This window comes from Megalops cyprinoides, chromosome 16 (assembly GCF_013368585.1).
Source record: "Megalops cyprinoides isolate fMegCyp1 chromosome 16, fMegCyp1.pri, whole genome shotgun sequence".
NCBI classification, from domain to species: domain Eukaryota; kingdom Metazoa; phylum Chordata; class Actinopteri; order Elopiformes; family Megalopidae; genus Megalops; species Megalops cyprinoides.
Window position 1 is genome coordinate 15,210,739 of NC_050598.1, and position 27,082 is coordinate 15,237,820.

Sequence of the window (27,082 nt, forward strand, 5' to 3'; positions counted from 1 at the left end):
CAAGCGTATGCTTAGTCTGCCCTGCCTTCTGAGGTCATGGTGGTATTGAGGATGCTTTCTACCAGTATGACAGTATAACCAGGCACTTGAAACAAACTTGCCAGCAGGGAGTATATTGATGCTGTGATGGTCATTGGCACAAAGGGGGATGGGGTGTGGTGAAGTGTGTGTGTGTGTGTGTGTTATGATCAATTTTGTAAGTTGCAGGGAAAAAGAGACTTTTGTCTAAAATAAATTGGAATGTCTCTGTGGAAATCGTGGTCAAACCTTGCAGAGCATAATTTTTGTTTCTTATCCAATTGGTATACAATTAAAGAAGAAGCCAAAAAGAAAAAAAGCTTCTATTTATAGTTTTTTGTGAGGTTTTTTGGATTGCTTCCACCAACAGTAATGGCAAGTGTAGGCCTATTTTCTCTGCTTCTAAGGAACGTTGCCAGCAACTGCTTTGTCAAGGCAAAGAGAAATGTCTAACAAGAGATGCCAGCTGGGAAGATACCAGCAGTGGTTACTAGCAGTAAGAGCAGACATTCAGAACCTTTTTCAGTTTCCCCACAAACATCTTTCCCCACTGTACATTTTCTCTTGGAGTGTGGTTTACAGTAGGCTGTGTCATATTGCTTTTTGTGGGAGTGGAAAGATTTGTTGTTTCCGTAATTCTCCTTTCTTATAGCTTAAAGATGATTGTCTTTCTGATGTTATATGATCCAGTTGTGGAGATATATACAGATGCAATATGTAATATCTGCTAACAGTGTGACCACAGTATGAACAGTTAGCCAGTGGAGTAGATCAGACATACTAAATAGTTATTACAGATTTAGTAGTGGCTGTTCCCAGCAGGAGAGTATTTCAACTATGATGCGCACTTCTGTGGACTACACAGACTAATCAGGATCAGGTAACTGTTTGTTTGATAATTTTTTTTTTTTTGCTTGTGCTTTCATGTATGTTACAGGAATGATACAATGAATGATCTCATCATCTTAAGCTTCCTTTAGCTATTGCAGTGTGTGAAAGATGAATTAGGGTGTCCCCTGGAAAGCTTTAAAAGTATGTTTTACAGTAAGCCCTCGGTGGAAAGTGTTAAGTTGAAATTGTCATATGAGAACACAAAAGTATAAAGCAGCCAGGGACAAAAAAAAAAAAAAAATGGAAATATTTCTTTCTATGATTTCTGTGTTTTTCATGCTTGGCCATATTTAGCTTAGGTGCAAGAATGCTGTGTTCATACTGTCCTGATTGTATGTACTGTATCTGATGAGCTTGGGTTTCCTCCTTGTGATTCCAGAAAACATTCTCATTGTTGGATACTGTAAGGGTAGAGTATGCTATCCTCTATTAACACAGCTTTGCATTTTTACAAACCTGCTAAAGGGGTTAGCCAATGCTTATCCCAATACCAGCACTTAAATAGAGTAGTGCAGAGAATGGAGCTACCTGTGTAAAATCACATGGGAGATTAATATCTTAAGCTACTGTGAATTATCTTTCATGTTGTTTTTAGTTGTCTTGACAACAAATATTAATTAATGATATTGTGCTGGTATAGCATGTGGCCAGATATGTTGATTACCTGATCTGTTATTTCTTATAATCTGAAAATGTATTCAAACACATTTGAGGCAATTTTTATTGTGAAGGATATGGTAATGTTAACTCTTTATTAGGTTTTATTGAATCAAACCTTGTTTTCTACTCATTTGTTTATACTCAAAATGGATACAAAAAAATAGCAAAAAAATAAAACCAAGGACTTGGGTACTCTGCATTTTGAGAGGTTGACAGTGAGTTGGATTTGGAGAAAAATATTTTTCAGCGCTGTAATCCTATTTTTGTGACAGCATTGTGAAAGAGCTGTCAGGATCACCAGGCATTTTAGTTTGAAAGAAACTAGCTCAAAGAAACCCCTTATTAAAATCTCTTTCCAGTTGAGTATGACAGGCAAAACTAAAGAGGGATTCAACCCACAAGTAACCCGGCACATTTAACGCAGATTTGCTTCAACCATATCGTTCCCGTTACAAATGTGTCTCATAATTCGATTTGCTCGTTTCATTTACCAAAGTTGCTGCTCATTGCATTATCTCGGACACGCTCGGATGCTCGTGACATGGTCAGGATAATTCTCGTTGACCGACTCTTCATGTGACTTTTGCTGGCAATATCAGAAAACATTTTAATGTAATTGGATTGCTTATTGGTCGAGGGCCAACAAGCTCTTCAGGATCTTGCCATCGCCAAGCAGAGAAAGCACAGGACTTCACTACACTACACTTCACTACAGCCTCCTCAGTACAGAAAAATGTCTGTTCTAGGAGTATGGTGCCATCCTACTACTAAGAGCTCCTCTAGTTTTTTTTTTGCCTAAAATGCAGTTATATAATTTGATCAGTTATTATGTTTCATAGTTTTTAAATTAACAACACTGCAAGTTGGGAACATCAGTGAAGGATGGGATTTGGTTTTTGTAATGCTTTCAGGGGATATACAATATTTGGTGCAAAGACATATTGTATATATTGTATATGATAGTATATTCTTTCAGTACAGTAGATAACCATACTGTACATGACCTGTTTATTATTTTGTATTATTTTTGCTGACCAGGCACCTTTATGAGAATGACACATATTGTATCCTTTTGTACAGCTGGCATACAGATGAGGTGAACCTGTCAGTGACTACTCTGATTTTAGGGTGATTTTTTTGCAATCTGATATTGGATAAAGAGCCTATAATTTGTATCACTTTTTCTCTCGTTTGTGACAAAGTGATAAAAGTGGTAACTTGGGAGTGACAGTGGAGGAAAAAAGTTTGTGACTTTTTCTGCAAATTTGTTTGCTTTTATCCTGACTGGCAGTGAAGAAATATTTGCAGTAGCAGTGAACATATTTTAAAAATATTGCCTATTTTTAGGATATACTCTTTTGGGATATGCTTTAGATTTAACTTTCACAAGAGACTTTCTCAGCAACATCTTTAAAGTTCCGCTTCCATATGATTTTGGAGAAGAGGCAGACAATGTCGAAACAAATGGAGCAAAGTTTTCAAGAATATTGTTTTAATGACCAGGCAAATGCAGAATGCAGGTAGAGGCAAGCCAGCTCAAACCATGCCTTGATCTGGAGATGAGTGGGGGAAAGGCTGAAAGATCCAAGCCTGTTTCTCCTGTGTGTAATTTTGGGTAGTTTAATGGCTGCAAGTAGCAAGACTATGGGAAAAAAAAGTTGATATCAATGTTGTGGTTTTGGGCATGCAGAACATTGAGGAACTGTCTCATTATACATTTTAATAATTCAAGTCAAGAGACTTTTTTGTCTCTCTGAAAAAATATTTTCTGTACAAAATGTTCTACAACATAGGACGGTTAATTGAACTAAACAGGGAGGGCATTTGTTCCTGCAAAGTGGTATTAGCATATTCATTTGGTGGCTGTCAGGATCTGTGTTACAAGTCTGAGGTTACGGTGAACTGTTGCCGTCATTGTGAAAAAAGAAAAGGTCTAAGTGTTTCAACCAATGATAATTGTTATTTAAATGTCAAAAGTGACTAAAAATGACTTTACACTTGGAAAAACACAACTAAAAATGGCAGAATTGTGGCTGGCAGATTGCCCTTCAGGCTTTGCTACAGTGGCAGCTCCAGAAACTCATAGTTTTCATGGACTGATCATGAACATGATCACTGTTTATGTTGTGTTCCATGTAGCATCATGTCATATTAATGATTATCTTTATAACGTGCAATAAATAACACACAAATCATACATGCATGCATCAGCTAACCAATTTTTATTCAGTCTTTACCTACTTAAGACAGGACCAGGTGTTGGATTTTGCCCATAAGACTGTAACAGTGTCCTTTTGCACATCAGTTTAGTGACATGAAATCAGTAGAAGGGGCCTTTTTACCTGTGTTGCTTTTCTTGATGACCAACAGCAGATGAAAGATCTCCCACTCCCATATTTAGGCAATGTAGGTGGGCAGTAAACCTGCACACAACACTAAATGTTAGAGTTGTCTGCTGCATTACTGTACCCATCAAAAATGCATCACTGATTTACTTGCTTGCATATTTTTAAATTATTCATCAGAGACAGGTTTATGGATCGGTAATTATCCTTCTGACAGTGCTATGGCTGGCTTATGAATAATACGTCACCTAGATAATATGGCTCTGTGTGTTTGGTGTCTTTCTCAAGATTAGACCTGATTTATTGGGGTGTTTGTTTGTTCTGTGCTTATTCTGGAGTAAGGCCACCATTGTCAATACTTAATAATAAACTGTGGGCTTGCACTACATCATTTCTCAAAGGGGAAAATAAAGCCGTCACCACTGCAGTAAACTGGGTCTGTTCTTGGAAAGGACTCTGATATCACTCATGCTGTTTTTGTATCTGTGTTTCAGTAGCGTATCTACTGCCACTGTTCAGTCAATGGCCATTCTTCATTGAGAGACAGTATTCTTCTGCTGTAGATGTTGCTTTTTTGTATACTGCATCTGCTGCTGATGTTACTTTCTGTGTACATGTCCAAACATCCACAACAATTAAAATGTAAGCTTATTTATTTGTTTATTGATAGTGTATGGATGCCTGAACTCAATTTCTTCCTCCACAGGAAATCCACCGAATGATAAGTAGAGTCCTGATGTATACAGAATCTCCTGTGCAATTTGTGTGTTCACAATTCCACATAGGTCTATATTTTCAGCCTTCAAACTGTATCATGTTTTAATTTTCAAAATCAACAGCCTTCTCTTTCAAGTTAGCTCCGATGCAAGGAATCCATCAAGAATGCAGGAAGGATATCCATCGCTCTATAGCAAGCCAAGATATGTCTTTATCTTCCAGATAAAGGAAGCATCCCATGGCCCACACTGGCCTGACTTGATCAGAGAGACATTAGCGCCCTTGCCAGAGACTGTGTGGGAGAGAGTGCAGAAAGTAAGGGAGGCTGTGAACTCAAAGGCCTTTCTTCTCTCCCCTCCAGTTGATTAGTGGAGGTTCAATCGTCAACGCTGAGGCAGTATGGGATCACGTTACCATGGCCGACCGAGAGTTGGCATTTAAGGCAGGAGACGTCATCAAAGTCCTGGATGCTTCCAACAAGGACTGGTGGTGGGGACAAATCGATGATGAAGAGGGATGGTTTCCTGCCAGCTTTGTGAGGGTAAGTCTGGCTCTCTAAAAGCTTTTTTCCTGTATTTTTTTTAACATGCCTGATGATGCTCCTTCAGCAAAAACAAGGTTTCCAATACCATCAATTCTCATTTACCACTATCATACCATCTTAGGAGTGGGTTCTCCTTTTGAGGGTGGAAAAGCATTTTTGTTATGTTGGCTTTATTAACAGGAGGAAGAAAAGAACAAGAGTTTGTTGAAGATCATCAACCGTTACTAACAACACTAAAAATGTGAAAAGCACAATGTTAATTTTGTAGTTATTGCTTTAGTTATTTTTATTCTGACTCTGACTTTATTTCTGAAACGGGGAATGTTAGTTTTCACTACAGTAGTATTCCACGTAGCTATCGCCGCCTGTTCCACCTCCATTTATATTATCGTCCATCTTATCCATTTATATTCCATGGTTCCCTGGACGATTTTGAACCAAAGTGTATTTTTGTCGTTCTTTTCTAAGGTTGAACCACACCCTCCTCAACCTCAAACAAAACAGGTTTTCTATATCAACCCCATAGCAACTCCTCGGTTCCAAAACACAGCTTCAAAGGTGCGTTCTGTAGATCATAAATCATCACGTTCATGAGGTCCATCAGCCGTTATGTCAGCGTCAACAAGCATTCCAATGCATCTGACCTTTTCATGGCTGTCCATAACCGCTACTCGCATATCATCTACTGTGCAGATAAAATGACGCAGAGTGTCAGATTAAGTGGGTCAATCTAAAGCTAAAATGTGACTTCTGATGTTCTGATTTGAAAAGATGGAGATAAGTTGTGAACTGAAGGCCGTGCATTGTACATATTAGGCACATGTTATGTCTGACATTGACTTCCAGAGATTTAGTACAGCCATCATTTTAAGTAATATTAAGAAGCCTTAACTATATATTTAGATAAAACGGTAAACATGACTTTTTTTTCCATTTAGTGTATCACAAAGTAGTTTTGTAAGATGAGTCACTGTATAAATATTTATCTTCATTTCTGTCTGTAAGCTTATATTTCAGGTTGATATTTGAGATGCACGATGCATTTTTTGCTGGGGTACAGTCAGATAATGTACTATACTGCAGATGATATGATGAGGTGTGACAGAACTGATATATTTGAGCCTTAAAGGTTTAATATAAGCTATGCAAAGAGAAACATTGCTCTACCTTAAGAATCTCATTTGTCATGATTGGATTATTCTGAGCTGTGGACTGTTGTAAGTGAGTTTATTGGTTTATATTAGTTTGTTGCTGACATTTCTGTCATCATGAGTGATCAGTTATTTTTGTTGTATTAGCAGAGCATGAGTCTTTGATTTAGAAATCAGGATTTTTTAGTCTTTATTCTTCTCCAGATAGCCATGACAGCTGTGCTTTGCATTCAGTAAATACATGATGTTTAGTAAATGGTGTAAGTTTGAGGTGAGATGAAAGTATGACGGCATCTAGATCACCATCCCCCAAATCTTTGATTTTCAGAGCTGCATGACCTTTGCCTCTTGAGCCCTTATTTATTTGTTTTATATATTTCAGATGCAGAAAAATGTCCTTGCATTGTTTTTGAATTGGATTATCCCATGATTGCAGAAGTAGGGGGTTATTCATTCTTTTTCCGCTTTATGCAACCAAATGGAGTCAATAATTGTACATTAGACATCTCACCACAACAACCATTGAACTTGTGCAGGAGCACTGAAGGTGCTATAGCTGCCCCAGCAGAGGGAAGCCAATTTGTTAGCTGCTACCAGGCAGATGACAGAACTGGTTTTGAACCCAGACTGTAGGGTTCAGACTGTACTCAAGACAGGCGCCTTGCTGACTGAGCCACTCGGGAACCCCAAAACTGAAAACTGTGTTTTTTTTTTTTTTTTTTTGCAAGAGTCTCAAATCAAAGTCTCTGTCACTTAGACATAGGGCAGAAAACATATGCAAGAAATGGGTTTTGAGTACATCTATGCACAATATCCATTTCCACATGCAGTTGTAAGGAACCACAGAGACAACAATGCCTCTGACTCATGCATATTCAAAGATTCCGGGTCTATCCTGCAGTTTATTCCTATGGGTTTCTTCAGTATTTTAAATTTCTTTTAACTATGGGCTATCCACAGACTGTTGACTTGACTTGTGACTTGTGTTGACTGATGTTTTCAGGATGAGATTTAATGATCTGTCCTTTCTGTTCATGCATGCATTGTCTTTACAATATCTGCATTTCATTTAGAAAGTACCCTTCAAGATCTGGTACAGATATATCAGGCCGGACTTTGTGTTTTTAGTAGCTTTTCTTTCTTGTGAGATATGCAGGTTCAGAGTCCCTGATCTTAGAAAGCCCACAGCAGAAGAGGTGTAAAGAAAAGGTTGAAGTTGAAGAATATGTCTATCATGAGAAGGAATGTATCAAAAATGCATTAGAATCTGTAATGATAAAGGAAGTCAATGCTTTGACACAATCATAGTGTTTTTGCCATTGATAGCACAGTCTTTTGATTGGTTCTTATGACTTGTGACTGATGGCGCATGGACTAACCCCCCTTGGTTTATGGAGCCTTTACCACATTTTGCCATCATTTCAGTTGCAGGTATGTTCAGGTATTTTCAGTAACATTTCAGAGGGTTAAGTGCTTTATCAGGAGTTGTTTTTCAGGCTGTCCATTAATCATTGAATTTGGTGTCACACAAAGGGCTATAAATAGTCCTTTCTTCCCTTTGGCAAAGCTGCAGTACTCTCAGCTTCACAGGGAAATGTATATTCATTCCTGTCAGTTACAGCCAACATGTTGGTGGCCTCAAGGATCTGGTCATTGGGATCCAGTTATTATTTGTGGCATACACCCCAGGGTGACTTAGATAGCTTCACATATACTGTCCATTTGTACAGCAGAGTATTTACTGAGGCAGTTCAGGTTGCGTGACATACTCAAGGGTACCATGGCTGGTGTTTCACCAGGGAATCCAGCATGCAGCCTCCTCGGTTCAAGCCCAGTTCCTCAAACAGTATGCCGCACTGCTTCTCCTTCTAGGCCTTTATGATTATCTCCCCAGAAAGCTATCACCAAATCGAAAACCGGCACCTGTTCCATAGGGATAGGGAATGCTAGGGAGTACAGCTAATTTCATTTAAAAGTACAGGGTTGATCACTTAGCCAAGAGTGTTAAATTGGGACTTTGGTCAGGACAATGGGGTTAACACCCTTACTCCCATTAGATCTTAAAATATCATCAAAATTGCTTACCGTTGATTATGCCCTAGGTATAAACTATTGTAAACTATGATAACTTTGCTCTTTACCAGATGATGTTTATACTGTCAGAGGTCTTTGCATTAGATGACTTTAGTGGACAAACATGAGTGTCTGGCAACTTGCTCTGTGCTTCCTATCCCATGCCTCATGTGGTATGTCCCCAGATCACAGCTCCGGCAGCAGCCTCAGAGGTGCCAGTGGCCTTTAAATACTGAACAGCCCTAGGCACAAGCTATCTGTGTAAAATGTCATCACAAGTCTCAGCGGACTTTAACAAAGCTCCTCATATGTTGTGGCTGTTAGACGGATTGCAGATTGTCCCACATTGGTTAATAACGGCTCTTTGGTAAAAAAAAAAAAAAAAAAAAAAAAAATTCTGAAACGGATGCTTTCTTTCATAGTTTAATAATTATGCCATACACCTGGGCTTCATAGCAAGAAATGTCAGAAAATTTGTGCCTCGGTATCATACACATTGCTGGGACTTGAACTTTCTATCTTTTAGGACACTTTTAACTGTTTTTCCTATACTCTTACGTTTGTGACCATATATACAGCATTTAAATGCCTGAGTGGATCAGCAGGTTGGTTTGTCTAACACCTGACCTCATTCTTATGCTCTGCATATTCTGCAAAGTCTACTAACCAGACTGAAGGGCTCATTTACATTTCAGACTGATTAATGGATGCATTTTCTAGGTTACACCTGGCACAGCTTGCAGCCACACTCTCTTGTTCTAAAAGTTCTTGAATATTATGATTTCTAAATTAAGAGAATGCATCTATTCAATTGTAGTCGCAGTTGTAACCTTGAGTTCTCTTGAAACATCAAGTCATAACTGTTGACTGTATGACAGTATGCTGTCAGTATACTGTTGTCGTAGTGCAGTGCAATACTATAGTACACATTTTAAGAGATGGATCATCACTTATGCACATTACCAGTGGTACAGTAAACACTGAAAAATGAGTTTGAGTTAAAAGTCAACCTCCCTGTTTTTATATTAAACCTTTGCTTCAATGGATACAACACTCTTTATATGAGGTACCATTGAAGAGAGAACAAATACGTTGCTTACACATGGTGAAAGGAAGGTAAACATCTCTGTGTAAAAGCACCAAAAGATAATCATAATGTCAGTGAGTTATGTGAGTAATTTCATGAAACTGGTCCGTGAAAGATCCTGTTCAACTTGCCCTTTTTCTCCCAATTAAAGTAGACCCACGTGTGGTGGCAGCCATGACAAATACAGAGGATTTTCTGACAAGGTTTATGTGGGATTAGGAGTGTGGTGAAAGGCAGGCATGTGATTAAGGGTGGAGAAATAGATTCATGGGAGACTGCAGGGTTGTTATGTGGATATTGATTACCTGTGTTTAATCTGGATGTCTGATGGGAATTTGTCGTGATGTGTGGGTTGCAAGCAGTGAATAATAATTTGTCCTTTGTGATTTTACAATTACAATGTTTATCAGCCTCTGCGCACATGAACAAGATATGCTGATGTTCATTTGCAGAAAAGCAAACTTTATAACTGGTTTAGGTAGAGAGTCCTACACTGCTGATGTATCATACCTTCTCATCCATGGCCTTGTCGTGTCTTATAGCTGGAAGGCTAATGGCAATTTTAAATAAAACAAGATCCAAGAGCATCAGTAAGTTAAGGTAAATAAAATTCTTCCCTTTTATGAACAGAGCTAAGAGACTGCAAAAGGGGCCAGTGCTTGATAAAGTTACATTTTTGAATTGAGCATCGTTGTGCAGAACAGCAGGGAAGATCAGGAGGGAGATATTAAGTGGAGGCTCAGAGCATGGCCTGTCACTGACCCCACTGAATGTTTGTAAAACTGTCCCAGGGCCACACTGCATTTTATGTCCTTATTAGACATACTGGCGCCAAATTCTCCTCAAAACACCTCTACTGCCATGTTGCCTAGACATATGACAATTTAGTTAAATAAATCAGGTCATCCTTATAAAGGAGAAAGAGATTCCTTCATGGTGAATACAGATTGACTACGGATGTGGAGACTTCCAGTCTGTAGCATTATGTACTTGTGTTGGCTTCTGGTATGCTGAAGAGTATTTGGTATGCTGTGGTGTTACCAATTCTCAGCCTCCATCTCTGCTTTTGTGCCTGACTCCCTTGAAACTTCATCTGTTTTTCATGTTCTGTTCTGTAATGTCTTCATTAGAGTTCATAGATGTATGACAGTAGTTTAGCAATGCTTGAGACATTTAGGCTGACATTTTGTTTCACGCAGGTTTTTCCAGGTTTTGTCATTACATCCTCATTTCTTTGACAGAATAAGACTTTCTTTGGCCTCAATACCGCACCAGCTTTTGTTCCGCTTCTGTAAGCTGCCATAGCTCTGTGGTGCCTTGGGCTAAGTGATGGTGATGCTGTTTGTGTCCTTTCCTGCTCATGTGTGCCTTCTGATGTCACTAGCTATGGGTGAACCAGGAAGATGGTGCCGCAGAGCCAGCAGAGGGCACCAGCGAGGTACAGAATGGCCACCTGGACCCCAGCAATGACTGCCTCTGTGTAGGCCGGCCACTCCAGAACCGGGACCAGATGAGGGCCAACGTGATCAATGAAATCATGAGCACAGAGAGACATTACATCAAACATTTGAAGGACATCTGCGAGGTACATCATTACTACAGCACTCATGTGCAGTATATCACACTCCAATTTCTCAGCCAGGGGTACTGAAAGGGGATTTTCTGTGTAACCACCATTGTGCTCTGTAACTCTGCGAATTGGAACAAAGGTAACACTTCAGTCATCACTGAGGGTATCAGTGATCACTTAAAGTGTGGAGGGCGTCATTTTGTCCGTACTTACCCTTTTTCTCAGTATATTCATGAAACACACATCAGTTTGAAAATACCACAGTGAAGATTCAATTTTACAGATGGATTCCTTTGATTTAGTGGCTAGCTCTTTTGGTTGCTATGCAAAAAAAGAATCTTCTCTCAGGCTGTTCTGTCTTTCTTCAGTTTGACCTTAATCACTGATTGTCTTAATGGTTAAATTGTGAATATTTTAATGTTATTAAATCAGTAATAATAACATTAAAATATTATTTTGTAAATGACCTCTGTCCATACTTTTAGGCAAATGAAAACTACAGGTTTGTTCATACAGGTTGTTTTGCTGTGCTAACAAATTAGATGTTTTGGCTCAGCTATATATATTAAATACTATGAGGGCAATATCCATAACACTAAAATGACAATGCATTCAAGTATAATGATATCAATAGCAAATGTCATTGATAATGTTATTCTTGAATGCATTCCAAATTACATATTTTCCCTACAAAAGATTGTGAGTGTGAGCCTGTTGGCTAATTTGTTAGCCTTCCATTTCTGAGCTGACTAGAGAAGAATCCACTGGCACACAATGACACTGCATTTGAGTGATGACCCCCAAACATTGGTTAATCTCAATCAGCCTGAAAGTCCTTTTGTCAAGCAATCACTCATTGAAGTTAACAAGGTGACCTGTTTGTGCAGGTTCTGTGCAACAGAATCTGTGGGTGGATGTGAAAAATGGTGAGTGAGAAAGATGAACATGGAGGTCCAGTGCTGAACCTCCAAAATAGCAACTTTCCATCTCACTGGGTCTTGCTGCAAGACACATCCCATAACAAGGATAGTAACAAGCACATAATCCCCAACGGGCCTTGCCTGGCTCTGTCAAGCCGTGTTCTTGAGAGGCTACATGAATAAGCACTTAAATCTATTGTTGCTTTCCACTTCTTATTTTGGTTTCAGTTTCTATTTCTGAAAGCTTGCCACGGTTATCATTTCTTGGTCCATGTCATTAAAGGGCTTAATAGCTTTAGATCCATAATGTCCTCTCCTGCTCCTGGACTTCCACAGTTTCGATATGACTGGCTTTAAATATGTGCACTCACCTTTCAGCCAATTGCTGATTGACAGCCAGAACAATGGGTGATTCAAGTTCCAACCAGAGGCTCCATCTCAATGATTTAATACTTGGAATGAAGATCAGAACCATATATCTTCTGTTTATTGAATGGATATTCAGTTCTCCGCATTTATTATATGTGTGTAATTGTGAATATTCATGAACAGGTATGACAAAATACAGAATATCTATAGCTGAACAGCACTGTATTGACTCTTAGACACAGACATATGGAGGATAGACTGAATGCATATGTGACAGACCTCTATTTATCTGTCTCTGCGAGAAGCCTGTGGATTCTTAATGATTACCACTGCTGCAGAATATTAGCTATGTAATCATAACTGAATATATCCTCCCTCCAGCACACACACAATTAACAAGTGGTAAATAAAATTAATAAGAATACTAGGTAAAACAGCCTTGCTAGATAGCAGTATTGCACAATAGTTAAGGAACTGGACTGGACTAGAAGCTTATGAGTTCACGTACTTGGTAGGTTACCGTCAGCTGTCCCTTCTGCCATCTATTCTTTTGTTATAATGCAGAGACAAACTGCCCGGTATAAGAGAATTCACTAAGTAAATCAGTGAATAGTGTACATCATAAATCAAAACTGAAAACCTCAATGTGTGAGGTGCAACAACTGCAAAAAGCAAGAGTCATTACATAATGAGGACCCCTGGATAACTCCAGTGTTAGGCCTTCCTTGCAGATTGAATATTCATTGAGCCATAGAGCTGTCTAGCACAAAAGGAATGTGATGAGATTGTTGAGCATTCAGTGGTGATGTGACCCCAATCTAAATCGTATTAAGCAGGAAGGTAGGCAGGCATACATGCACTGTTTGGTATTCACTGTTAAACAATTCTTGATCAAATGAAATGGGGTTTTCACCATAAATGTTCCCTTTCCATCATCATAATTTTTTGCTGATAATTTTTTTTTCCTCAGGTCAATTTTTCTCTTTTTGAAATTTGTATATTCTTGTACATCCAAAATTTAAACTGTGGCTGAGAGTCACAGAGCAAAGTTTTATTTTTCCATTTCTTCAGTTTCTGACTTGTGATCTTATATCCCTCGTTTCAGGGTTATTTGAGGCAATGCAGAAAGAGAAGAGACATGTTTAATGATGATCAATTGAAAGTCATATTTGGAAATATTGAGGACATCTACAGATTTCAAATGGGGTTTGTTCGAGACCTGGAGAAGCAGTACAACACTGAGGAACCTCATCTCAGTGAAATTGGACCTTGTTTCTTGGAACATGTAAGTATATGGGCTTAAAATGTGTCGGATGTTGATGACATCAGTGTCTCTAATGTGTGATTTGGGGAACAGCTCTGGTACATTAGTCATCCAGCTTGTCTCATGTTGATGATGTCAGCATAAGCTATTTAAGATATGCCTGGTGTTCCTTCACTTTGCTGCATGAATTGAAATTCCTCTGTGAGATGTACAGTCAGTAATGACACTAGTATTGTATTCTGCCTTTTTGTTTAACCCAGTAATAGTTAAGCAAGATAAGAAATCAGTTAAATTTCACACCACTGCAGTACATCTTTGTTGGAATGCATGCTAATGCCTTGATATTGTGTGCAAGCTCTTGCTTGTGGCAGGAAAATTCTGACCATCCTAAGATTGTTTGTATTTGGAGCATCTGGAACAAAATATATTTGTAATTATTCTTAAGAGGTAAAAGTGTATATATAGCATATATGGCTGTGAAAAGCTCTTTCAAGTTCTCTAGAAGACTAAAAAGCTCACCAGAGGCCTGTGTGTCTAGTCTGCATCATTCATGGAAGCTAAAGGGACTGATGGTGTGGGTATTGATTGCACAAATATGGTCCTTTTCCCCATGGTTGAGTGTAAAGGTCCTGGTAGTCTTCAGACTTGCAAATTAAAGTGAGCGTTTTGAGTAAATTACATCTCTGTTGCTTTCAGGGGACAGAGACTGAATCCACACTGTTTGCTCTTGGTTTTTGTTTTTCCCAGTCCAGTCTGTTGGGAGGAGGTCTGAAAGCTTGTTTGCCTGATGAGTGTATCTGTGTTCAAGACAGTGCTAACATGTTGATCTGATAACGTCACTCCCTGTCAAAGAGAAGTGAACAACAAAACAACCAAAAAGTACCTTCTTAGTTGCCGAAGTCATGTCTTTTAACAGATTTTCATAGCATATGAAGAATATCACTAGAAATCAGGCCACTTTTTAATTTTGGTGCTAAATTGGTATTGGATGACATTATAAGAGTGGGCCTTTCTTCAGTTTTACATGCAATTGCATGTCATCTGTGAGAAATGAGTGCTTTCACAGAGCAACAACTTGAAGTTCAGGCATTGCCATGAAATGATTCAGTTGCATGCAGTAATGTCAGGTTTGTTCATTTATTTACATCTATTTAGGCTATTGTTGCTATGATAGATTGTGTAACATAGTGTGGCCTACCATTAAGGTTGGTCTAAACTGGTCAATACATGGCATAAACGCACAAAGCCAATGCAGTGAAGTCCAATTTACTGTGAATTGACAAAATTATTTCAGCAACACTCAAGGTTGCTGTATATAGGGTACTGTAGAAGTTTCAAACATGTAAATTTCTGCACATTTTTAAGCAAGAAGGGCTGATTAAACAGTTGTGTCTGCAGAGGTTTTATTTATTTTCTAGGTGGCAGCAGTAATGTTAGATTGGATGGGTAACATACAAAAGTTCACTGATTGCACTTTCACCTGCTAACTAAAAGATTAGCTGTGCAAGCAAATTATTGTTGGTTAGCTGGGTAGGATAGATTAATTTCTATGAAGTTTTCTATGAAGAAATGCCACTATTCCTTTCTCAGAACATGTTATTCGTCCATGTTCAAGTCACTTAGAGCAAGTCAACTACAAATAAGAATAGTGTATATTTAGATACTGCTAGGAGCTAGCTAACTTGGCAGCCAGTGAATTTGGTAAAGTACCTAGCTAATGTTAACATTTGTGAAGTGTTATGAAACTTTGCTCACATGGCACAGTGCCTGTTGATGGTAATTATGAGGACTTTCATAGAGAAAAGCCTGTGCTTTTAAATGGGCCATTCATTTGTGGAAATCTTATTTCCCTAAATAAATGCAGTGGTGTTATATTGGAATGCATTTGCAAATTAAACATTTTGTTAAATAATGCAGTGTCTTTTTAGTCAGCCTTTGATGTGGCTTGCTATGATGAAGCATGATGACAGATCTTGCATTACAAAGAAACCTAAAATGGTTTTGAATAAAAATAGTGTATATGTAAATATGAACTAAAAAAGTGTTCTGAGACAGCAAACTAAGCAATTCCAAACTTTTTAAAAATTTTCTTTAAAAGGCTGTTATTTATCAAGTTCTTACAACTCACGATTACCCCTTATTGAAGAAATCAGCAGAAGGCCTACCAAACTTTTTGCATGGCTCCCAGCTTTCTTAATGCTGCCTTTTTATTTAATGTTATTATTATTGCTTATCTATTGTTTCATCCTGTCAAAGACTACCTAATGTCAAAAAATTCGCTTTTGCAAGGAATATCTGGCCACGAAGCAAAGTAGGAAAGACATACAATACACATACAAGAAAGACTGTAATGACAAAAAAGGACAAAAATCAGTCTACAAAAAAGAAAAAAAAATCATAAGAAATGAGCAGGATAATAATCAGAGTTAAAACATACAGATTAGAAATGTGTCCTCCTCAGTTTACATCATTATGGTTAATCCAGTTAAAGTTGCCATAGCAGCAGATGCTCCTTCCAATCATCAGAGTTCCCCAGTGGTCCTCAATATGAAATGCCCCCCCCCACTTACTCTGTCTTCTTTTGTGCTGCGCAGCAAGATGGCTTCTGGATCTACTCTGAGTACTGCAACAACCACCTGGACGCCTGCATGGAGCTGTCCAAGCTGATGAAGGACGGCCGCTACCAGCACTTCTTCGAGGCGTGCCGCCTCCTGCAGCAGATGATCGACATCGCCATCGACGGCTTCCTGCTGACACCCGTGCAGAAGATCTGCAAGTACCCGCTTCAGCTGGCCGAGCTGCTGAAGTACACTGCCCAGGACCATAGGTACAGTGTACTACAGCGCCGTGCCGGCAGCCCCCGCCATTAAAGGGCACCCAGGGCTGTTCCCTGTTGTTTACCCTGCAGTTAGCGTTATCTGATTTGAGCTTGATTTTCAGCACAAGAAAACAGTCTGCATTTGAAAATGAACCCCAGGAGAAGTGTTTAGTGGAACGTACTGAGCGCGCACCAGTTCAATGGGCCTCCCAAGGCTCATTTACAATTACTGCTTTGGTACATTCAACCAAACACTCTCCTGGGGTTTTATTTTCTGGTGGGAACCACCCTAGGTGCCTTGTAATGGACACAGTGAAGAGTGTCAGCACAGACAGTCTGTGCAGGTAACGCACAACAGAAGCTACATGGCTTAGAGAAGACAGCTCTCCTATTTCGACCGTCAATCCGTGTGCACATTTGCTGCCTCATCGCTGTGAAGCAGTAACCAAGCAACTAGATAAGGCTCTTGTTAAAAGGAGGTAAGTTCACAGTATATTGTCACTCTCAAAGGAAATGTTTGTTTGTGGTATTTGGTGAATTATATTTAGGCTTTACAGCATTGTAGACAGATTTTTGCATTTCTCCAGTGATGTTTTCTTTTGATTTCAGTTCGGTAAAATTCAAAATATATTCCAGGCCATTTTCAGAAGAAGAGCGATTGCAGTGCTCATCTAGTTTGATTTTTATCATCTAATTTTAATTTTAATATCATACTGAAATTTACATATTTTTTGACAATAGTTGATTAATGTACCTGTACATTTTTCAGTTCATTAGTAAGGCTAGTATGTAACAGTGCTGTGGCATCTGGAGTATCTTTTTTGCATGAATACATTAATTAGTCAGGGGACTCTTCTTAAGTAAATCTTTAGATGAATATCATAATCAAATCATTAATTCCGTTGCTATATACAAAGATGAATAAGTAAAGCTTATGCACATTGTTATACCTGACTAACATCATCTGCTGTTGATTGTTTTCTGTAGGCTGAAACAGTGTCATTGGTGCTGCATAAGGTTACACATTGTCTATAATTTGATTTGTTTTACAAAGCTTCACTTTCAGTCAATATATATTTAAAATTGTTGGCAGTGCTGGAAGGAGGTAAAGAAGTAGACTAAGATGGTTCTGTAGCCTCACAGGGTTATTTTGGTATGCCAGCCCTGCCATTGATGGTGCGTGTGGCTTTCATGGATTATAATGCCGCTGATTTCATTACCGATATGTCAGGGAGCTTTGGCCTGTTTTCACCTAAACTCTATGAAACAAACAAAAAAAATCCCCCCCCCCCTCCAGTTTGTCCTGCAGAAATAATGCCTCCCAATTAAATCTTATCAGACACAATTTCCTGGTGTCACATCTAATCATACATCAATAGCTTTGTGCCTTCGTGAAGGTTAAAACTGTGAGCAGTGTCCAAAAACAACATGCTATTCATGGAGCCTTGATCAGTGCAGTGTGGCCTGTTCTTTGCCATGGCCAGAGCAGATAATTACATCAGTTGAACACGGTGACTTAAAGCAATTTTTAAAGATTAAACATTTTAAAACCACGGCGATTAGCAATTTCGCTCTCAGCTCCAACTCTACTTTCATTTTACACCAAATATTGGTTTTAGAGTAGCACTCTTCAGAGGATTTAGTCTCTACCTGGAATCTTTGCAGGAAGTGATGTGGTATGTCGCCATGGTAACCCGATGAGTAATGCCTGAAAGAATTGCACTCCGTACGCCTGTAGGGAAGCCTAGGTCTGACTGCAATTTTGAATCATCCGTCCTTTCAATGACTTAATCACCATAGCAAATCAAACAGGACAGGACTTCCAGCAAATGTTATCCACTGAATATTGAACTTGGTGCTTCTTTTTCTAGACAGTGCATTCAGTGGGCCAGAACCTTAATTTTGTTTACTGCATTAGCTTTAAAATAATAACCATTTATCAATCATCCTATCTCTGTTATCTTAGCTCTTATAAAAAGTAAAATGATATGTTATATACCTAATGCTTAACATGATCTCATCTAAAAGTGTGTTGAATTCATGTCTCTAATACTCTGATAAACCAGTCAGGAGAATCAGTTTGGGATGGAGAGTGCCAATATGTTGGCATTTTTTTTTTGCCTTTTTCAGTCTTTTAATCATTCTGTATATGCTTGTGTTTTGGAATGAGTAGTTTTTTTTAACAATTTTTCATTACAAAATCTGAGCTTGGTCACTTAGAGTGCCACTCTCAGTGCTGCTGAATAAAATGATTTCCATTTTACCCCTATAAGAAATACCTAAAAATAAAAATAATAATAAAAAAATAAATATCTAAAAATAATAAAATGAAAAAGTTCTAGGCTCCTGAGTGGCTCATTCAACAAGGCGCTCATCTTAAATGCAAGCTGAGCCTCGCTCTGTCATTAGCCGACAATGACCCGGACACAACAGCAGCAGAACAAATTGGCTTTGTTCTGCAGGGTAGGGATGGATATATTGGTAGGGTTTCCTCATTTCACCTCTTTCAGGCAACCTGCATGCGGGTGGTCAGGCGCTTGTGAATTGCTAAGATGACATCAACTGAATAGAGCTTGTTGGCACCCACTACATTGTGGTGCAGTGTGGTGCTTGTAGTGTGAAAAATACCTATTGGGAGCATGTGGGTGTATCACAGGATCACGTTTGTCTTGCTTCAGCACTCCTGTATGACTGTGGAGGTTGTCACAGTAAGATGAGTCTAATGTGCAGTTGGCAGTTGCAGAAATGGTTGCTTAAAGGGGAAAAAGCATCAAAGCATCAAAGGTTTTTAGCTCTGGGGCATTTTAAACATTGACATTTTAAAGTCAAAGTGTGTGTGTGAGTGTGTGTGTGTGTGTGTGTGTGTGTGTGTGTGTGTGTGTGTGTGTGTGTGTGTGTGTGTGTGTGTATGTGTTTATATCCCTTGGCTTTACTTTCTGAAAGAGCATAGAGTTGAATGCACTGAGGGCCAGCATAAAGGGGCACAGCCAAAGAAAGTGGTGGGAAACCCCAGAGCCCAGAAAGACGCTGTTGGTCCCAGACTGACGGAGGCTGTGTGTCCTACTTTCTCAGTGACTACCGCTACGTGGCTGCCGCCCTGGCTGTCATGAGGAACGTCACGCAGCAGATCAACGAGAGGAAGAGGAGACTGGAGAACATAGACAAGATCGCACAGTGGCAGGCTTCCGTCCTGGACTGGGAGGTAGGGACTGAGGCGTCGACACTGCTCAACGCAACCGAGCGGAACTGCACTCACCTCTTTCCAGTCTGTTTCACCTGGGCCTTGGTCAGATGTGTTTAAAAAAAGAATTGCGCTCTCTGTCTTTAAAAAAAATCGCCCACTTTTTTCTTTCTTTTTTTTTCTTTTTTTTTTTACTTGTTTTGTAAATGAAATAATTAAATTATAATGACGATTGATGATGCAAAAGGCACAGTAATTGATGTGTCTGTCATTTACCTTGTTGAGTTGGCGCTGTGAATTAAAATGAAAGAAAGGTCACAGTAAGTTTCTTTGTACAGCAGACATGTTGTACATAACAGTGAACTGACAGAAGTTGTGAATTATTTAGTAGTTAATTAAATAGCAATAATATTCCCCAAGTTTATTTATGGTGGTGGTGGTGGTGGTGGTGATGTTGAAGTTGTCATAAACTTGTGCCAGATTTGTGAGGTGCGTAGTATTGTAATTTAATTTTGGTTAATAGATAAAAACAAGAAATTAAAAAAAAAAAACGCTAGGTAGGATTTTAATGGAAAAAAACCCTCTGGTGAGAGAATAGTAGTTGCAGCCCAAACTGTTTGCTTTCTGTTCACTCACTCAACATCAAGAGAAGGAAAAAAAAAATGTTCACCTCAGGATCCCAACAGCTCCTTGTTTGGGTTTCTTTTAGAAAACAGAAGAAAAGGCAATACAAAAATGAATAATTACATGAAAAGTGCTTTTGATGTCATAAAATTATGCTGGAAAATTACACAACCCAGGTATTACTATGTCTAGGCTAGCAAACACTTTGTACAGCATCTCAGCTTTCATGACAAATTTAGTTTTAAACGCTGCTTTTGATTTAATTCAAGGTGTATTTAAACGCCAGAGGTCCTGTGGTGAGAGACAGTTGCAGAATTGTGTTCTAAGAAATGCCAAACAAGCCAGGGGTCGTCACCCATAATGCCTTGCATTTCCTCCCCTTGCTGTCCTATAAATGCGTCATCTCCATTGCATAATCCTGCAATCCAGCAGGATCAGAAAGTGCATGTGTAATCAGACTGGCACTCCAGGTTGGAGCTCTGTCTTGGCTCTGTGTCCCTTGCCTGGGGCAGAGAGACAGTGAGAGGCTGATGAGGACAGCAGACCAGAGCAGAGACATGGTGACACACACACACACACACGCGCGCACACACGCGCACACACACACACACTTACATATATACATACATACAGTCACACACATGCATACGCACACATACTTTGCCTGCCTGGGTGCCTCAGGATAAAAGTACCAGACATGCAGCTCTCTCTTAGGGCCAAACCTGTTTTTTTTTTTTTTTTTTTTTTTTTTTTTTTCAGCTGAAGTAATTTCATCATACTCAATATGCGCCACCTGGTGGTTAATGTAAGAGCCACCACTGGTTAGAAAAAAATCCCCATGGGACTTTTTGTGTATCCAGGGCATGCCTGGACATTTCACCATGTAATACCCCGAAATTGCCTTTGTTTGTAGAGAAGAAGAGGCTCCTTACTGGCCACAACTGTACACCCACAGAAATAAATACTTACCATCTAATGTTAAAGTTCATCTGTAAGCTTGATCTTAATTCTCACTGCCGGTAACTTCTTGAGGAGAGAGACAGCTCTGAAATGGTGATCAATTTTTCAATTACTGGACAAGGAGCTTTAGGTGGCTGTTGTTGTCAACTCATCTGTCACATGGCTTTCAGTAATTTTTGTAATCTACTTCAACCACTTTTAATTGATTGTACAGAAAAGGTGGGACGATTCCTTTGTTTCATGCTGGTATTGACTATCAGCAGTGGCTGGGGCATTAGAGAAGCATTGTGCTTCTATTCTAAGTGCAAAGGTCACTAAAGCAGTGTAGAAATTATTGCGGGATTGATTTTGTATTTTTCGGTGGTGGTGGAAAAATAATTTTTAAATCTGCACTCACAGGAGAGGCTTGTTACAACAATGTATAGTATTGTTTGGATTGTTTGTTGTTGCTCAGGTTTAATAACACTATAATGCAGCGAACACGAACGCTTGCTTTCGGGTGCACACCAAAGCAAGCAATCGCGTTTGCCAATTTAACAGCTGAGCAATTATGATTGTTACTTTAAGACGAAATGTGATAATTGCAATAAGGTTTTAACAACTCACCTGTGGGTTAGAGCTGCCGCCGGGAACAGGCAAAAGGAGTGCCTACACTGGTCATGGGAATTATGTAGCCTTATGGGTAGTGTAGTTTTCATCTGTTGGAACGTGGAAGGGGGATGTTGTACTACCAATGTAAATTTTATCCCATAACATGTTTATTTTGAAAGAAATATGTGGGATTGTTAATGGTATTAGTATATTTCATCATGGGATGAATTAGTGTCGTAATTTGGTGCTCTGTACTTGTTATTGATTTTAATATTTTGACCCAGGTAATGGGTTAGTCCAGGGCGGGGCTCACCCTATTTAAGCACCGGAGTACCATCGTTTGGGGGAATAAAGGCTGCAGGAGAGTATAGACTCTGTGAGCCAGTAAAAGAAGGAGGCACCTGGGAACAATTGCCCCATGTTATTTATTCATTATTGTAAATAGTTATTTCTTTGTCTTGTTCGTTGTATAGCACTATTAAACGTGTTGTCCTCCACCCCAATCTCTGTTGTCATCACCTGTTTGCCACTCGCCGTCCCGTCACAAGGTGACTTAGCTACCATGTTCTGTCCGTCACTGACTTGGATGCACCAATTTGAAGTCGCTGCACAGAAGAACAATTGCTTTGGTCACGAAACTGTATCTGAGTGGATCAGTGAAAAAGAATTGCATGGATACTCATGTCTACAGAGCTTGTCACAGCAGTTGGAGAACATTTGAGTACTCACTCGATGTGTTGAGTCAGTGGGTCAGGATCTTTGTGTCTGTGTAACCACACTGCCCCCTCCACACCTTGCAGACAGCATCCAGCACTGGGAAGGACAACATCCTCTCAGGTTCACCTTTTTGTACACTTTTACATAGGGTGTTTTAACATTAGAGTATCCAGTACAATTAATATTAGTGGTAGCAGCAGCAGTAGAAATAGTAGTAGTAGTGCTTCATAACAGTAGAATTTTATGTTGTTATAGTTAATAAAAATTATGTTAAGGGATTTTGTTGACAAACAAAATTGTATACATCTGTACATGAACACATATGCATGAATACAAAAATTAGCTGTGATAGTTCATTGTTATTGAATAATTACTTCACAATCACACAGTAAATTGCAGAATACAATATAAAATGTGACGCTCCCAAATCATAAAAGATGAAGCCCAGGGCACCCACTCAAGACTCCCACATATATCAGCATTGTTCTGTCACCGCTTACAAAAGGTGTGAACATGTTTTTTTTTTTGTTGAAAAGGCATATATTTATCGTTTTTTAATCCAAATGCATTATGCCACATTATGTTTTTTACTCTGCTGTTCTAAGTAAGGCCTCCAGAGTAAATATGTTCCTGTTGCTGTTTTTTTCTCTATACAGGGGGATGACATTTTGGACAGGAGTTCAGAGCTGATTTATACCGGCGAGATGTCATGGATCTACCAACCATATGGGAGGAGTCAACAGAGGGTCTTCTTCCTGTTTGACCACCAGATGGTTCTGTGTAAAAAGGTTAGCTTCACTCTATAGATGTGCCACTGTCTACAAGGCTACTCAACACTGATGGACAGGGCTAATCAGCATTATACTTCTGCAGGGCTGCCTGGCTACTCTGGTCCTGTAGAGTGGTAATGTCCACAGGACTACTCAACCGTGATATTTTACATGGCTTCTCAGATTTAGTCCAGTAGGGTTGTAGTGTCTTCTAGGGCAGAAGCATCTACAGGGCTATACAGTTCTGGTCCTAGTGGGCCACAGTGTCTATTGAGCTGCTCAACTATGGTCCGAGTGCATCACATTTTTCTGCAGAGCTGTTCATCCCTGTTCCAGGAGGATAGCAGCATCTTGAGGGCCACAGTATCTGCAGGGCTATTCAGTTCTGGTCCCAGAGGGCTGCAGTATCCTGTATTTTCAGGGTCTCACGCCAGCTGGAAATTTAAATTCTTGAGTGCCATTGTTGTCCTTGTGGAACTAATGAAGTCTCACTGCCCAGCTTGGCATGCAGTGTAAATAATTCAAGACCAGAGTTGAGTAAACACGCTCTTTATAAGAGATGTGTGCAGTCCACTAAGGATCAGAGCCTGGATTCTTGAGAAACAGCCTATGCAGTTAAAAATTCTGCCTTCCCAATAGATGAACTGAAATTCCATATTTACATTGAGATGACGGAGATCACCACCTGCCTCAGGAATAAAAATAAAGGTGACCATCTGCTTTTTGCAATAATCCCCGTGTGAGTGCAGCCTACTGGAGTTCTGTATATAAATAACACACTCTGTATATTAACTCATCAACGGTTGCATAATTGTACAGTTACACGGTAATATATAAAAACATTATGTTCAGAATTCTATATAAAGCTGTGCAGTGTTTGTGGGATCACTGTCGCTTGTTAAACCATTACTCCAGTTCTCTGCCTGCGCTTGCCAAACAGCAGGTGGAAACAGATTGTTGTTCTACTAGGTATTATGCAACATCATATTAACATCATATTAACTCCCATATTAAGGTACTCCCAAATCCTAAAATTAGCCACTGATCAGGATGAGCTTCAAAGCTAAAGTCACTGGGGCATTATTTGATATCATACTAATTGAATCACTATGTAGGTAGCCATTAATCATTAGAGAAGCTGCCTTTTAGTGAAACATCTTAACAATACCACCTCTTTTGGAATGTGGTTATATAGGCTGATGGCATGGGATGGAAGCTTCATGAACACAGCTGATTTCATTTTTGAGTTGCATGTAGTCATAATTAGTTGACCGTAAACAGTAAAATGATGTTTTGATAGCGCTGGAATTGTTGTAGTTATGATCTGTGCAGTGTGCCACATAGTGTGTCATTATTTTTATCATGATGTACATGCAATTGGCCATTGCATTTACTTCTGGATGTAGCTTTGGATGGAGCTTTATATTCTCTGTTGATGAGGCCTGGACCACAGTTTCCACCTTATGCTCCCTGGCACACGCATGTTTGCAGTTTACATTTTTTGATGACTTTGGGTAACTATTCGGGCTCGGCAGGAATCTTTGAGGCAGCTTAGGAAAAACATGCATTGTAGGGCATCATGTGCGGGAGTCTACTGCTGTGGGTCCTCTGCCTTTCCCCTGGAGACACTACATGAGTTCCAGCAGTCCCCATTATGACAGCACTTGCATATCAAGAGTTGCAGAGAAAGAAGAGAAAGCGGAAAAATGTCTAAATCAGATCCCTAATGTGGAAAACTGTTTACCAAAGAATGTCTGCTGGACACCCTTAATTATTTAACATGCCAAAATCTTTGTTCTTCAATTTGTTTCATACGTTTAGCAATTGCAGTTCTATAATGAGAACCCTAAGGACTTTAAGCAAGGTTGTTTGTTCTTCTCCTTCCTCTTCCTCTGATCCCTGCCTTATCAGCATTAAGAGGTTCCTGGTCTCATGTGGAGTTTACAATCAGCTATTTCTCAACTGGACTCTTGAGCATACATGTGACTTACATGTCTTCCCTGATAGTCATGGATTGTCACACATAACTAAGAACTACTTTGATGAATCTGCCACAGCCTCTTCACATTATTACCCTAAGCCACATGTGTTGGAACAGTCACTTTCTAACCTCTTCTGTTATAATATTTGAATAATCAACTGGATTGCACAGACTTAGTGTAGGGACGGCAGTGTAGCACCGTGATTAAGGAGCAAGAGTTGTAACCAAAAGGTATCAGTTCAATTCCCCATGGGAGCACTGCTGCTGTAGCCTTGGGCATGGTACTTAGCCCACAATTGCCTTAGTGTACATCCAGCTGTATAAATTGATAACATTGTAAATGTAATTGATGTAAGTCGCTCTGGATAAGAGTGTCTGCTAAAAATGGCAATAATGTAGCATTATTATTTTGTGTATGTGTTGAGTATTTAATAACTCATTATGCCATGTGTCAGAAAATATAGGAATACCTGATCCACCTACCCCTGTCCCCACTGAAACAGCCAACTTGTTCCACTGGTATGGGCTCCCAGTCCTTTACAAGGCAGATGGCGTGTTCAGTTTTGAACCAGAGCTGTACAGATCAGGCTGCACTCAAGATGAGTGCTTTTCCAATTGAACCACTCACCCACTTTGCTAAATTTTAAGGCAGTTTTTAGGGATCTGTAAGAAAAAAGTTTTGATGGGTTGTTTATTTTTGGCACAGCACATCATAATTAGTTCTATCACATGTCTGCACATCTGCTGGGAGCTCCTAATTTTGTTATGCATAATTAAAGATGTCAGAATATTTTTTCCCATAAGTGTTTCAGCAGCTTCATGTAACAATATGCTTGATTGAAAATATTCATGTGGAAAACGACCAGCAGTGTGAAGAAATGTTCGGTCTTTCTGATTTTTATTTTAGGAACTGAACAACATATGGAATTTTGATGAAGTATTGAAGACTTAATTGTCTCTGTGTCTTAAAACAAGAATTTTAGTGTAAGTGGAAGTGTCTTGTGATGTCTTCTTTGGTTTATCGCACAGTGGATTGAATTATCACAAGCAACCAAATATAGGAAATAGAGAGTGAAGATTAAAACAGATGTAAATGTGTATTCTACAAAAGAACACAATGATAAGTTCTCAAACATAACCTTATTTGCTCTGGCCATAACACAGCAGAAATGGTTCAGATGGATATAAAATTGAAGAAAAAAACAAGAGTAGAAAACAGTAATTTCTCCCTGACGGAGATAAAGTTTTAGCCTTGCACAAGACAGGTAAAGAGGTGTGGAAATTAAGGCAAATGAATCTGCTTGCACAAGAGAGGAAGTAAAGACATTGAGGTAAATTAATGTGCAATGTTCAGATTTGTGAAGACTCACATTGTGCTGCTTTCTCCAAACTGATTCTGAAAAGTTAACTGTAAAATACAGCTGCAGATAGTTATATTCCAGGTGTGTTTAGCATAAACATTGTTTTAAAATGTAATAAGACAATCTAAAAGGATTCTGCATAGATTAAACCAGAACAAACCAAGGTTATATTAACATACTGTGACCAAAGAAGAAAAATTTAAAGAAAAAGAAGAAAAAGTGGCATATCAAACAGCTAAACTTTTAGCAAAGGGACTTTCCCTAAGCTTTTTTGGATGGAGAGAGGCTGAATTCCTTGTCGCTTTCACTTGTGAGGAAACAGAGACATGGTAGAAAGTGTAGCTCTCAAGTCACAGGAGAAAAGAAAATGTATTAAACTGAAAAACCACTGAATTTCATAAATCCATTATAGAGACACCTCCATAAATTATATCCTGGAGGAAAAATAAAAACCTTACAACTACCTCAGG

General features: G+C 39.2%; 1 protein-coding gene across 2 annotated transcripts in view; it reads left to right on the forward strand.

The window, feature by feature from the left end:
* Positions 1 to 27,082, forward strand: part of LOC118790650 (spermatogenesis-associated protein 13-like) — an 81,932-nt gene that overhangs the window by 50,505 nt on the left and 4,345 nt on the right. The window contains exons 6-12 of one of the 2 annotated variants that reach the window (XM_036547634.1): positions 4,993 to 5,172; positions 5,644 to 5,733; positions 10,871 to 11,071; positions 13,451 to 13,630; positions 16,204 to 16,436; positions 19,500 to 19,629; positions 23,157 to 23,288. In XM_036547634.1, the coding sequence (XP_036403527.1) occupies positions 4,993 to 5,172; positions 5,644 to 5,733; positions 10,871 to 11,071; positions 13,451 to 13,630; positions 16,204 to 16,436; positions 19,500 to 19,629; positions 23,157 to 23,288 (1,146 nt within the window). The remainder of the gene's footprint in view (positions 1 to 4,992; positions 5,173 to 5,643; positions 5,734 to 10,870; positions 11,072 to 13,450; positions 13,631 to 16,203; positions 16,437 to 19,499; positions 19,630 to 23,156; positions 23,289 to 27,082) is intronic. The other variant, XM_036547635.1, reaches the window with a different exon arrangement.